Source organism: Panthera leo, chromosome E3, assembly GCF_018350215.1.
Source record: "Panthera leo isolate Ple1 chromosome E3, P.leo_Ple1_pat1.1, whole genome shotgun sequence".
NCBI classification, from domain to species: Eukaryota; Metazoa; Chordata; class Mammalia; order Carnivora; family Felidae; genus Panthera; species Panthera leo.
In genome coordinates, this window is record NC_056694.1 from 38,657,425 (window position 1) to 38,670,749 (window position 13,325).

Here is a 13,325-nt window from a genome sequence, read left to right on the forward strand (position 1 = left end):
TGATGTGAAAGACTCATTGGATCCACATTTAGTGAGGACACAGCAGAGCATGACAACAAAGCCACTGTCGTGGAGCTTGCGTTTAAGTGGCCGTGTGAGTTTGGCTTTGAAAATGAAGACTTTGGGGGCATTTATGAGACACCCAAAGAGTTGAGAAATAAAACATAAGTACAAGGATATTGGCATTGGGAAAGGTTATTGAGGCCACAGTGGCTACGAAACCAAAAAGGGAGGTGTATTAGTTATTTACTGCTGCGTAACAAATGATCCCCAAACATGGTATCTTAAAATAAATACTTAGGTGCCTCTGGCTCCAGGTCAATAGCTGTGGTCAACTTGTCTGCTTGACTGTGGGGAGAGGGTCCAAGGTGACTGGCCTTGGTCCCTCACCACAAGCGCCTCTCCTCAGACGTGGCTCCCCCAGGGTAAGCAAGCAAGAGATTGAGACAGCGCGCATCTGAGGGCCCCCAAGACGAAGCCACAGTCGGTTTACAACAGAATCTCAGAAGCGACACCCCTCCCTCCTGCTGGATTCGGTTTCTTAGAAGTGAATCACTAAATCCAGCCCGCCCCCCGCCCACACACACAGGCAGTGGATTACACAAGGGTGGGTCAGAGCAGACCCAAGGTCACCGGAGGCCCCCCCCCCCCCGGGCCGGAGCCGTGCAGAGTGCCAATATTTAATGCTCAGGCAAAGAAAGCGAAGCTGGTGAAGAAGGCTGAGAGGAGACAACGGGAGAAACAGGGAAAACAGAAGATAGAGGATAGGTAAAAAAGGAAGGAAGACAGAAGATCAAATCCACTGAGCGGTCAACTGGGAACCATGACCCGCTGAGACACGCTCTCTGGCTGACAGTCCCGTGCGGGGACAGACAAGAGCCAAGCAGAGAGGAAAGCAGCAAGTGAATCACGGTCTGTGGCAGGTGCTGGGACGGGAACAGAGCGCGCTGGGAGGGGACACTTTAACAAGGGTGGTTTCCACGAGGAGACGGCCGTTTAAGATTGAAGAGGAGGTCTTTGCTGAGGGTCACACTGAGCTGCGAGGTGCTTCGGGGGTGTCTTTAGGACTCAGCACCATGGCAGGAGACATCAAGACCAAAATCAAGAACGACCAGACCGCCCCTTTTGACAGCCACTTCCCCAACCAGAACCAGACCCGGAACTCCTGGCAAAACTACCTAGACTTCCACCGCTGTGAGAAGGCGATGACTGCTAAAGGGGGTGAGGTCTCCGTGTGCGAATGGTACCGGCGTGTGTACAAGTCCCTCTGCCCCATATCCTGGGTGGCAGCCTGGGACAACCGCCGGGCGGAAGGCACGTTTCCCGGGAAGATCTGAACTGGCTCCCCGCAGCTCTCGTCTGTATTCCATCCTTCTTCTAGGGCAGTGAAGGGGGGACCTGGGTACATGGTGATCCCCACCCTGGGATCCTGAAGCATGGCTTAACTAATCATAGATACTCGTTGGAAAAGTTAAAAAAAAGAAAAAAGAAAAAGATTGAAGAGAAGCGGACAAAGGGCGAGGGTGAGAGCCTCCTTTCCAGGCCAGCATGGCGAGTGGGATCGAGCTGGTGTGTCCAGAAACAGAAAGGCAAAGGAAAAGAGGGCAGAGGATGTGACCATGGTAAGAAGAGGTTTTAACAGTCATCTTTCCCAGAGCTGGAGAAGGATTTCTCCCCTTTGCCCTGAATTATTCTCACTGGAGGAATCCTACAGAAATAGAAAATACAGGAAAACGTGTCTTTCTCCTGCAAGCTCTCTCTCTCTCTCTCTCTTTTTAATGGTTATTTATTTAGTTTTGAGAGAGAGCAAGCGAGTGGGGGAAGGGCAGAGAGAGAGCGGGAAATAGAATCCTAAGCAGGTTCTGTGCGGTCAGCGCAGAGCCCGACACGGGGCTCGAACCCACAAACCGTGAGATCATGACCTGAGCCAAAAGCAAGAGTCAGACGCTCAACCGAGACACCCAGGTGCCCCTGAAATCTCGTAAAAGATGAGAGAGAAAGGTTCCATCAGTCAGGCGCTCTTACTGGCCTGGCGGATACTAGACCTGAAGTCTTTTTCACATTTAATAAGAAAAGTTGTACACCTGAAACTGATTATAACACTGTGTGTTAACTATGTTGGAATTAAAATTTAAAAACGTAGTTAAAAAATAATTATTAGCGGCATGCTCAGTCGGTTGAGCCTCTGACTTCAGCTCAGGTCATGATCTCCCCATTCGTGAGTTTGAGCCCCACATCAGGCTTGCTGCTGTCAGCTTGTCAGTGAAGAGCCTTCCTGGGATCCTCTGACACCCCTCCCCCGTCCCTGCCCCTCTCTAACTTGTGCTCTCCCCTCTCCAAAAAATAAATATTTTTTTCAAAATGTAATTTGGTGTGAACTGTAAAAAAATTCCAAGGTAACAACTAAAATAGTTTAAGTGTGCATTTTCAAGATAATTTTAGGAGATATTGAAATATACCCCAAATAGGTAGATTTTCATTAAAAATCTCTCCTTTGGAGATTTATCACTCGCTAAGTGGAAATAAATAACAACCCAAGCAATTTCACAAGAATTTTCGTCTATTACTGAGTAATGCTGGGAGAGGGGAGTGTAAGGGACTTCAACGTTCAATAAGCCCTTTTTTTTCTGCAAAGTAACTTTAGTTAATGAGAGGAGTCCAAGGAATCCCAGCTTTGGTGACCTGGCGTTGCCCAGACTGTAAGCCTCATGGGGGCAGCACTTGTCTGTTTCACTCGGCACTGGGTCCCTGGGGTCAAGGACAGTACCAGACACACAGGAGGGAAGCAAACATTTCCCGCAGGAATGAATGAATGAATGAATGAATGAATGAAAGAATGAAATGGTGCACAACCGCGATGGGCCAGCAACAAACAGGATTGTTAGCCAAGCGCATGCTCGGCCACGGGTTTAGAAATGGAGCTGGTCTCCACCTCTCTGACATATTTCCAGGAGAGGTAGCATGTCTGAGTCGGAGGCCTGAAAGTCAGTGCTAACAGCGAAACCCGAGCCTTCCGGCTGAGCCCGTTCCCCAGGCCCTCCCTGCGCGCCCCGATCCTTACCCGTGGAGGCCACGTTCTAGCAGTTCTTCCCAATCGTATCCATACAGGCCCGGTTGTCCCCACACCCAGGGCTCAGACAAGGCCACGTCCTCGAAAGCCACAGCCACGGGGAAGCAGGTCAGTCTTGGGGGAAGGGGCAAGTCAGGGACGGCCGGGAGGGGTCCAGATCTGGGGGTGGGAGGTGCCTCCGCCCGGGGGTTGGCTTTTGCGGCCCCTGCCCAGGAGGTGGAGTTTCTAGGCTCCTCCCTGGGGTGGGGTTTCCCGACCTCTCCCAGGAGGTGGGCGGTCGTGGAGCTCCCGGCCCCGCCCAGAAGGTGGAGTTTCTGGGCTCCTCCCTGGGGTGGGGTTTCCCGACCTCTCCCAGGAGGTGGGCGGTGGTGGAGCTCCCGGCCCCGCCCAGGAGGTGGAGTTTCTGGGCTCCTCCCTGGGGTGGGGTTTCCCGACCTCTCCCAGGAGGTGGGCGGCGGTGGAGCTCCCAGCCCCGCCCAGGAGGTGGAGTTTCTAGGCTCCTCCCTGGGGCGGGGTTTACCGACCTCGCTCAGGAGGTGGGCTGCGGTGGGGCTACCGGGGCTGGGCGCCTGCACACTCTGCGTGCTGTGGGTCTCGCGGGCCGCCTCCTAAGCCATTTCGTCTTTTGGACACATGCCAGCTCTGGGCCAGGTGTGGAGGACGCGGAGCAGATAAGGGAAACACCACTTGTCCAGAGGGAGCTTGTAGTCCAGTGAGGCCCACGCTAGACAGTGAAAATAAAGGAACAAGATTAATCCCAGGTGCTAAGTGCAGGAAGACAACCACCTGGCTGAGGAGCCAGAGCGAGCTCAGGTGTCCCCGGGTCCCCAAAACAGGGCACCGCGAGAGTGCCCGCGGGCTCTGAACCGCAGGTTCCTACGAGGAAAACGCCCTCCGGGCTGCGGCCGCCCAAGAGCACGACCCAAAAAGACACCTTAGAGCAAATGCAGTCTTGACTTTGGAGGTCGAGTTGGGCTCAAGGCCAGTGGTGAGGTCACTTCCCTTCCCGGAAGCCCCTGCTTCGTGTTTGGGAAACCTGGGATAAAAGCCACCCGGCAGGATTCTTGGGAAGATCTTTGTTGGTGTCGATGGCGCCCTTTCTTCCCCCATCACGTGATCCTGTTGTGTTATTCTTAGCCCGGGACTGCTCGGCACACGGGTGTGTAAGCCCTCTGAAGTCAGGGCCGGTTCCTCCTGCTTACCCCAGCCCCTGCAACTGTGCCTGGCACAAAACTGGCCCTTGGCAAAGATTTGTGGCGTGAATGAAATGCCCAGCAAAGAGCCCCACGACACAATAGGCATTTTAAAATGGCAGCTCTGGGGACGCCTGAGTGGCTCAGTCTGTTAGGCTCAGGTCATGATCTCACGGTTGGTGAGTTCCAGCCCAGCGTCCAGCTCTCTGCTGTCAGTGCAGAGCCCTCTTCGGATCCTCTGTTCCCCCCCCCCCACTTCTGCCCCTCCCCCGCTCGTGCTCTCTTTCTCTCTGTCTCAAAAATAAATAAACATTAAAAAAATTTTTTAATAAAATAAAACGGCAGCTCTGGTCCCTCAGAAAGTACAGGGTGACAGACGCCCCCAAGAAGAACAGGACAAGTCCTGATGAGGAGGGGTGAGTTCTTACCTGGAGGGGGAGTTAGACTCTCCTACTCAGTCCCAGGTTGGACTCTGGATTAGCCGCTAAATCCTCATTTCTCTGGCCCCTCCCTCTCCCCACCCCACTCCCAAACTGGGAGGTTAAGGGTTAACTCTAGGAAGCCCCCTCATTACCTGGATGGGACCAGAGCTGGGAACTTCCTGTTCAATTTTCCGGGAGCCCTTTCCCAGTCTGGCTGAGGCTGACTCTGGCCCTGGGGCCCTCAAAGAACCCTTAGCAACCCCCCCCCTCTGGAGTGGGGACCCCGAGCGGTGAGTTGCAAGGAAGCCTGGGGTAAAGGCTGCCAGGACAGACACAAGGGGTTCCTAGCAGCTTGGAGGGAAAAGAGGGACCTGGGCCTCAGCGAAGGGATGGGGGATTAGGAAACTGGAAAAGAAAAAAGTCTTGGAAGGATGTGGGTGGTCTATGCTGGGAGCCCAGTGCCAGCCAGCTCTGGGGCCATCGAGGAGGGTGGCGGGACTTCCTATAACATGGGCTTGCTGTACCCACTGGGGAGGGGAAGGCAGGCAGGCTCCATGTGCCCCCAGGTGGACGGCCGGCCTCCTGGACTCAGCTCACCACCCGGAGGGGAGCCTGGCCAACAAAAAGTGGCCTGTGACTCTCCTGCCAGCTGTGTCCAGGGAGAAAGGGAAGGTCCCCGGCCAAGGATCCGGGCTCGGGGCTCTCCCGTTGTCTGGGTGGGTCCTGCGGCCGGCCGCACTGCCACCCCGGGCTGGTCTAGCCCTTGCCTCCCACCTCGCTGGGCTCCAGATTAAGCTGGTCGAATATTGGAGGGTAGCTGAAGAGCTCTCACCCCCCACGGATGTGCATATGAACAGAGCTTTTGTCCTGGAGACTGGGGGGTGGGAAGGAGAGGCTCTGCAGCCAAATTCCCTTAAATTCCTCCTCTTTCAAGCCTTACCACCTCACCTGAAGTTTCCGGGCACCCCTGCCTGTGTCTAGGCCTGAGGGCTGGAACTCGGAATCTCCTTGTTTTTTCTGAATCGCGCCGTGATATTCTGGCTAAAACTAGGCCAATCGCACCGGGAGGGAGGGGAACTGGGTCCTTTTCTGTTTCCGAGCTTTTGCACCCTGGTCAAGATCAGTGTTCTCACCTTAAAGAAAATCTTGGCTCCCCCTGCTGTGACCTTGAGCAAGGCACCCGTCGGCTCCCAGTGTGGCCTCTGCGCTTGTCACAGGGAGAAATTATAACCCACCCCGTGGGCTGGGGGTGGGCGAAGCAAGCCTGAGTTGAGAGCCCCTCCAGATCAGCACTCAGTACCTGCCAGCTATTATCACGAGGCTGCTGGTCACACGCGATCGGTTCTATCCTTTCGCTCCTGCTGCCCAAAGAGTGAGACAAAAGCCCATTCTCTTCCACACCTATCAGAGACTTTTTCTGCGCCAGCTTCGAGTGCTTTCCTCAGTAAGTACAGCTGCCAGACGGCCATCCTCGTTGTGTTACTGCTACTAACACACACGGAAGCCGCTTCAAGCACGAGGCGAACGGTTGTGCTCGAGACACAGCTCCTACTCGCAGGCGGAGGGGAGAGAGACCCTCAGCCGTGATCGTGGCCCAGCGTGACCACGGACGGGTAGATGCAGGTTGCTGGTGTGTCGGGGGTCCCTGAAGAGAGACGTCAGGGGGTGAGAGGCGCCCCGTGGGGTCGAGCGAAGGAGGGACGGGGAGGGGGGCCGGAGAGAGGCTGGAGCCACCATGGCTGCCCGGGGGCAGGTGGCCAGGATGTAACCCTGGGCCTTTGTTTCAGCATCCCCGGGCTCTCCCTCTCTGAGGTGGAAGCGCCGGGCCGGGTACAAAACCCGCTCTTCCTCTGTTCTGTCACACCACGCCTCACTCCCCCCGCCAGAACAGGAGGTTCCTTCCGCCCTCAGCCCTGCAACAAGGAGGCTCCTCCGCAGACTGTCCAAAGCTCTTGACGAGGCTGACTTCCCCCCGGCCGCATTGCCAAGGCGGGCCCGTGACGGGAATGACTGTTAGCTGTGCTCACTTGTGGTTTCGCCCAGCAGTAATGAGAACAGCAGTTGCTAGTCTGTAGGTGGCGGGCACCTCTCTGCTGTCTCTGGGTGGTGGGGAGTGATGTCCCTCTGCCTGGGATGTCCCTGGCGTGGGGCTCGGGGAACAGGTTTGGGAGAAGCTCATCATCGGTAGCCCTGAGGCCAGAGAGCAGGGAGGGCAGGCGGATGTTGGAACTTGGGTTTTTGCATCCGTAAAATAATTGCAGCCCAAATTAAGAGAGGAAAAGTGCTTCAAAACTCTGGAGCCGAGGTGCTGGCCTGTGCAGAACGACGTAAGCCTTCACGGTTGTGCTGAAGGACCGAACTGAGTCCCCTGGGGGTGAGGCTGAACTTGAGGCATCTCCCTGTTTGTAGATCTGGGTGACCCCAAAAGGAAAGAGTGGGTGGCCCTACAGAGCCCTCTGGTCTGAGAGGAGAGATGGGCCCGTGGTCAGTCCTGTGGACCCAGTGCCCCCTGGTGGCCAGTTAGAGCCACTTTTTATTGCTAGTTGGGGATGGATACCTTCCAGAAGGGTAGACCAAGGAAGAATCCAGAATTAAAAAAAAAAAAAAAAAAAAATAGGAATGAAAGAAATGATTGCCTCTCCTGCCCCTCACCCAGCTCCCAAGGGTGTATCCACTAGAGGTCTCGGAGGTGGACAGGGCAGCTTTGATTGGCCTTGCAGACCTATCTGTCACCGATCTCTGCAAGTTCTCTGCAGATCTCTGCAAGCCTTAGTCTCTCATCTGGAGACCCACGCGCCCATCTCACCTCTCTGGCTCATCCTGCCCTCAGTCTCTGGTGGAACCTGGCAGGGGAGGAGATTGGTACGCCAAGTGGGGGCTCAGCCCTGCCCTGATCAGCCGGGTGGTCCTGGCCTTGACTGCTGAGAGCCACCCCCAGAGCCGTCAAGTGAGAGTCAAGATGTCTGGTCAAGGAGAAATCCCATGCATGAATCCCCACTCCGCACCCAGCCCCCACCTTTTGTCTTTAAAACTGCCAAACTTCCGGAGACTTTGAGACAGCAACGCAGTGGACATCAACACATCCATCTCCCAGATTCGGTAGTCCTTTTACTTTCCCCATTTGCCTTTACTATCCCTAAGTATGGCTGAACCCTCGGGCCCTTCCTTCCAAACCCTTCAACATCTCCCCCAAAATAGAGGCATTTCCCACAAACCACAAGACTGGAATCCTTTCTCAGAAATTAATGGTCAGCTCCATTGCAATCTAGTGTCCCATCCATCTTCCAATTTCCCCAGCTGACTCCAGAATATCTTTTAGAGCATCCCTGCTTCCCCCTCCACCCATCCCCTCCCCTCTTTAAAAACATCGGGCCCCGGTCAAGGTTCCTTCATTCGGTCATGTGGCTGTTAGTTTCCCCTAGAGCGATGCGCCCCCTACAGGTGCTTTTAAAAATAATGCTGAAGGACGGGGGCCAGTTGGCGAGAAATATTCTGCATTTGTAATTCGTTCCTTTGTTTCCTCGAGGGATCATTTCACTTGTTCTTTTTTTCTTTTAATTGAATAAATCTGACGTGTGACATTGTGTCAGTGAAAGGCGTGTCAGTGTTACTTTGATACGTTTGTATATTGTAACACGACTGCTGATGCAGTGATATTTATCGAATTACATAATTACCCCGCAATAGTATTGTCTATATCCATTATACTGTGCATTAGATCTCTATGGGTTATTCACTATGAGTGACAAGTCTGTCCCCTTAAACACCATCGCTCTCATCCACTGCATCCCCCGGCCTCCCACCCATTCTCATTTCTGCAGTGCAAAGTGGGGTCTAAGGGCTGGATCGCGTTGCGATGGAACATTTCTGCCAAGAACCCCTCTTTGGCGGTGCCGTGTCCTCCCTGTGGCCTCAGGAGGCGGGGAAACCAGGCGGTCCTGTCTCAGAGATGCCACTTTTGATCACTGGGGGTGAAGTGATGTGAAATTCGAAATGCTGCAGGAGGGAGTGGAGACACGGAACCATCGGTTTTCTCTGCCTTTTCGTGTTTGGGGCTGTCCTGCCGGCCGAGCCGTTGCCTAGGACCGGCGAGAGAAAAATGATTCCTCCGGGGGCCACATCTTTAGGCATTTCTTAACACCGCAGGTGTGGGAGCAGAGAGGGAGAGACCTGACGGTGGGACCAGCTGCCGTGAGCCGTGCCCCGCCGCCCCCCCACCCCCCCGGCTGAAGGATGCTCGAAGAACCCGTCCCGGCAGCCCGAGAGCCCGAGCAGCTCGGGGCCGTCAAACTGGAGGAAGAGGAGGCCGTCGGTCAGGAGGACCTCAGGCACACTGAGGCCAGGCCCCGGCCCGAGGTGGCTCACCAGCTCTTCAGATGCTTCCAGTACCAGGAGGACATGGGGCCAAGGGCGTCCCTGAGCCGGCTCCGGGAGCTGTGCTGCCGCTGGCTGCGGCCCGCTCTGCACACCAAGGAGCAGATCCTGGAGCTGCTGGTGCTGGAGCAGTTCCTGAGCGTGCTGCCCCCGCACCTGCTGGCCCGGCTCCAGGGCCAGCAGCTCAGGGACGGCGAGGAGGTTGTGCTGCTGCTGGAGGGTGTCCAGAGGGAGTCCAGCGCCGCGGGGCCACTGGTAAGGGGGAGGGGGGGGGCGGCCAGGCGGCAAGACAGGGACTCGGGTGCCCCGCGAGGAAATCACCCGACACTCCGTTCTCCTCCCTCTGACAATTGCTCCTTAACCTCCTAAGTCCTGTGACCCTCACCTTTCCGTGGCCCCCTTTCCCTTGGGAGTGAGAAGGACGCGCATCGTCCCTCTGCCCTGTTCGCCACCTGACACGGATGCATTTTGCACAGGATTTTAGTTTTAATGCTGGCAAGAATTGTCCCCGCGCAGACGTCACTGCGGAGGACCAGGGGGGCTCTTCCCAGGTCTCCAGCCACAGCCCCAAAAAGGAAGCGCCCTCAGAAGGACCCCCGGCCCCGGAGCCAGCCATGGAGCCCCCAGCATCCCAGCCAGGGCCCTCCAAGCCTGCTGAGCTGGGGACCTGGAGACATCCCCCAAGTTCAAAGCAGCCACTGAGCCCAGGCCCCAAGAGGACATTCCAAGCCCTGCAAGAGTGTGGTGAGCAGCTGGTGCCCCGGGCAGGTGGGAGCCAGGAGGCCTGGTACGTGAGGACGGGGTGAGATGAAGGCACCCCCCTCTTTGACAGGGAGGGGAGAGCGCCGAGATGTCTCTCCCAGGGCCCTGACCACGGGTGCGCCCCCCCCCCCCCCCGTACGGCCGGGGGAGGGTAAGTCGGCCCCCTAACAGCTCTTTCTCCCCCCCCCCCCCCGATGCTGCCAGCCCCCCAGGGCCCTGTCCTGTGGCTGGAGGAAAACGCCCGAGATCAGGAGCTTGCAGCTGTGCTGGTGAGCTGGCCCGGCCCCTCCCTCCAGACTGTCCTCGGCCCCCGGACGCTCGCTGCCCCTGCTGTTGTGGCAAATCCGTGTCTTCCTTAATTTAAACCCTCAGAGTTTTCCATCCCCCTCAGCTCACAGCCCCATTCCTCTCTCACCAAGGATCTGGCTCATCCTTTTGTTACAGGAGTCCCTGACCTTCGAGGATGTCCCAGCAAAGAAGGCGTGGCCTGTTCACCCTCTGGGTAAGCGGCCCTTCCAGCTGGGGACCACTGAAGGCTCTCTCCTTGTGTTTCCAGAGTGGTCTCTAAAGCTCCAGACCCTACCTGACTTTTTAGCCTCTTTGGCTAAAAATGGGCTATGTTAACACGAATTCTTTCCTTCTTTCCTTTCTTCCTTCCTCCATTCATTTACTTATTTTATACTTTTAAAAAAATGTTCGTTTACTTCTGAGAGAGAGAGAAAAAGCAGGAGCGGGGGAGGGGCAGAGAGAGGGGGACAGAGGATCCGGACATGGGGCTGGAACTCACAAATATGACATCATGACCCGAGCTGAAGTCCGACGCTCAACCAACTGAGCCACCCAGGTGCCCCTTACTTACTTATTTTATTAAAAAAAAATTTTTTTTTAAATTTTTTTTAACATTTACTTATTTTTGAGACAGAGAGAGAGAGAGAGAGCATGAACAGGGGAGGGTCAGAGAAAGAGGGAGACACAGAATCCGAAACAGGCTCCAGGCTCTGAGCTGTCAGCACAGAGCCCGACGCGGGGCTCGAACCCACGGACCGCGAGATCGTGACCTGAGCCGAAGTCGGACGCTCAACCGACTGAGCCACCCAGGCGCCCCTAAAAAAAATTTTTTTAATGTTTATTTATTTTTGAGAGAGAGAGAGCGTGAATGCAGGAAGGGGCAGGAAGAGAGGGAGACACGGAATCCGAAGCAGGCTCCTGGCTCTGAGCTGGCAGCACAGAGCCAGACCCAGGGCTCAAACCACGAATCGTGAGATCTTGCCCTGAGCCGAAGTCAGTCGCTTAACTGACTGAGCCACCCAGGCGCCCCCCTTTTACTTATTTTAGAGGCTTATTGCGTTTGATGTAATCATCAACCCCGTTAACTTTGAGCTTTTAAAGTGGGTGGTCATGGGAGTGCTTGCTAAGGGGTTTGGGGTTTCCATCCAGGGGAAGGACAGAGTTCTGACACTAGATAGACAGTGGTGACAGTTGTACAACACTGGGAATGTACCTGACGGACCTGAACTGTGCACTTTAAAATGGTTACTATGGTAAATTCTATGTTTTTTACCGTCACCTTCTGCCACCACCCCCCCCCCCCCGCCCCCTCCGGGATTTTGGGATCCTGGGTTTCTTTCTGCTTTGAGGCAATGAGGCCCTGGCAATTCCTGGGGGCCTCTAAGAATAGGCCTGCCCACATGCCCCCCCCCCCCCTTTTCCTGCTTCTTTCTCAGGACCCGGAAGCAGAACCCCAGATGAGGAGTTCAAAGAGGAGCCCAAGGCGGTCGCCTGGCCTGCGGCCCTCTCAACAGAGCCTCAGGCAGACGGTCCTCCGGCGGCGGAAGAGCCCCATGTCCAGGTGCTGGGGCCTGGCCCCGAAGTGAGTGGCACCGGCGGAGGAGGGTCCCCTCCCAGCAGGAGTGACATTCTGGAGGTCAAAGTGGCCGACGGGCCTCCCAGGTCGGAGGCAGAGATGGAATTCATCTGCACCGACTGCGGGGTGACTTTCCGACAGCTGGCCCGCCTGGAGGCGCACCAGCTGCGGAGTCACCCGGGCGCCCGGTCCTTTCCGTGCGAGCGCTGCGGGAAGAGCTTCGGCCGCAGCTCCATCCTCAAGCTGCACATGCGCACGCACACGGACGAGCGGCCACACGCCTGCCACCTGTGCGGCCACCGCTTCCGCCAGAGCTCCCACCTGAACAAGCACCTTCAGACGCACTCCTCCGAGCCCGCCTTCCTGTGCGCCGAGTGCGGCCAGGGCTTCCAGCGGCGCGCCAGCCTCATGCAGCACCTGCTGGCGCACGCCGAGGGCCGGCGGTCGCCGCGCGCCCCCGAGGCCAAGCCCGAAGCGCGCGAGCTGGCCGTCGTCCTGTGCTCTCACTGCGGCCAGACCTTCCAGCGCCGCTCCAGCCTCAAGCGCCACCTGCGGATCCACGCCAAGGACAAGGGCCACCAGTGCTCGGAGTGCTCGGGCAGCCTGCGCTCGGGCCCGGAGCGCAGGCCATACGTGTGCAACGACTGTGGCAAGGCGTTCCGGCGCAGCGAGCACCTGGGGGCCCACCGGCGCGTGCACACGGGCGAGCGGCCCTTCTCGTGCCAGGTGTGCGGCCGCAGCTTCAGCCAGAGCTCCCAGCTGGTGTGCCACCAGCGGGTGCACACGGGCGAGAAGCCCTACAGCTGCCCGCACTGCGGGAAGCGCTTCGTGCGGCGGGCGGGGCTCGCCCGCCACCTCCTGACGCACGGCGGCCCGAGGCCCCACCACTGCACCCAGTGCGGCAAGACCTTCAGCCAGACGCAGGACCTCGCCCGCCACCGGCGCAGCCACACGGGCGAGAAGCCGTGCCGCTGCAGCGAGTGCGGCGAGGGCTTCAGCCAGAGCGCCCACCTGGCGCGCCACCAGCGCATCCACACCGGGGAGAAGCCCCACGCCTGCGACACCTGCGGCTACCGCTTCCGCAACAGCTCCAACCTGGCCCGCCACCGCCGCAGCCACACCGGCGAGCGGCCCTACGGCTGCCAAACCTGCGGCCGGAGCTTCCGGCGCAACGCCCACCTGCAGCGGCACCTGGCCACCCACGCGGGCGCGGGGACCGAGGCGGCGTCCAGGCCGGCCGAGCCCCCGCAGGAGTGCCGGGAGTGCGGCAAGAGCTTCAGCCGCAGCTGTAATCTGCTGCGCCACATGCTGGTGCACACGGGGGCCAGGCCCTTCTCGTGCGCGCAGTGCGGCCGCAGCTTCAGCCGCAACTCGCACCTGCTGCGCCACCTGCGAACCCACGCCCGCGAGACCCTGTACTAGCCTCGCGCAGGTTCCGCCGGGCCCCGCCCCACACGCGCGCGCTCGCGCCTCCGCGTCCCCCGTGTCCTGGGCAACCGAGGCCCGCGGTGGGCGTCCCTGGCCCCGCCCCGCCCCGCCCCGCCCCGCCCCGCCCCGCCCCGCCCCGCCCCGCCCCGGCCTCCCTCTGGCTCCGCCAGACCTGTGTGTTAGTTTTCCCCTACCCCGGAGGCAGGTCTCCC

The 13,325-nt window shown here is 57.8% G+C and overlaps 2 protein-coding genes across 2 annotated transcripts; both read left to right on the forward strand.

Moving 5' to 3' along the window:
• The first annotated feature begins 712 nt into the window (after positions 1-712).
• On the forward strand, positions 713-1,337 carry LOC122209968 (cytochrome c oxidase subunit 6B1-like). Its single transcript, XM_042922306.1, has one exon. It carries the CDS (start codon positions 1,077-1,079, stop codon positions 1,335-1,337), a length of 261 nt encoding a protein of 86 aa, XP_042778240.1. The 5' UTR covers positions 713-1,076.
• A 7,746-nt stretch (positions 1,338-9,083) lies between these two features.
• Positions 9,084-13,107, forward strand: ZSCAN10 (zinc finger and SCAN domain containing 10). Its single transcript, XM_042922280.1, has 5 exons — positions 9,084-9,314; positions 9,536-9,803; positions 10,026-10,090; positions 10,266-10,323; positions 11,546-13,107. The coding sequence occupies exons 1-5, from the start codon at positions 9,084-9,086 to the stop codon at positions 13,105-13,107; spliced, it is 2,184 nt and encodes a 727-aa protein (XP_042778214.1).
• Positions 13,108-13,325: the final 218 nt, after the last annotated feature.

Excerpts from the sequence above, each read along its gene's own strand:
- LOC122209968 (XM_042922306.1), top strand. The coding sequence starts at position 1,077 with ATGGCAGGAGACATCAAGACCAAAATCAAGAACGACCAGACCGCCCCT.
- ZSCAN10 (XM_042922280.1), top strand. The coding sequence starts at position 9,084 with ATGGGGCCAAGGGCGTCCCTGAGCCGGCTCCGGGAGCTGTGCTGCCGC. Across the intron at positions 9,315-9,535 it reads CCAGCGCCGCGGGGCCACTG|GATTTTAGTTTTAATGCTGG; the intron begins GTAAGGGGGAGG and ends CATTTTGCACAG. Across the intron at positions 9,804-10,025 it reads CCAAGCCCTGCAAGAGTGTG|CCCCCCAGGGCCCTGTCCTG; the intron begins GTGAGCAGCTGG and ends CGATGCTGCCAG.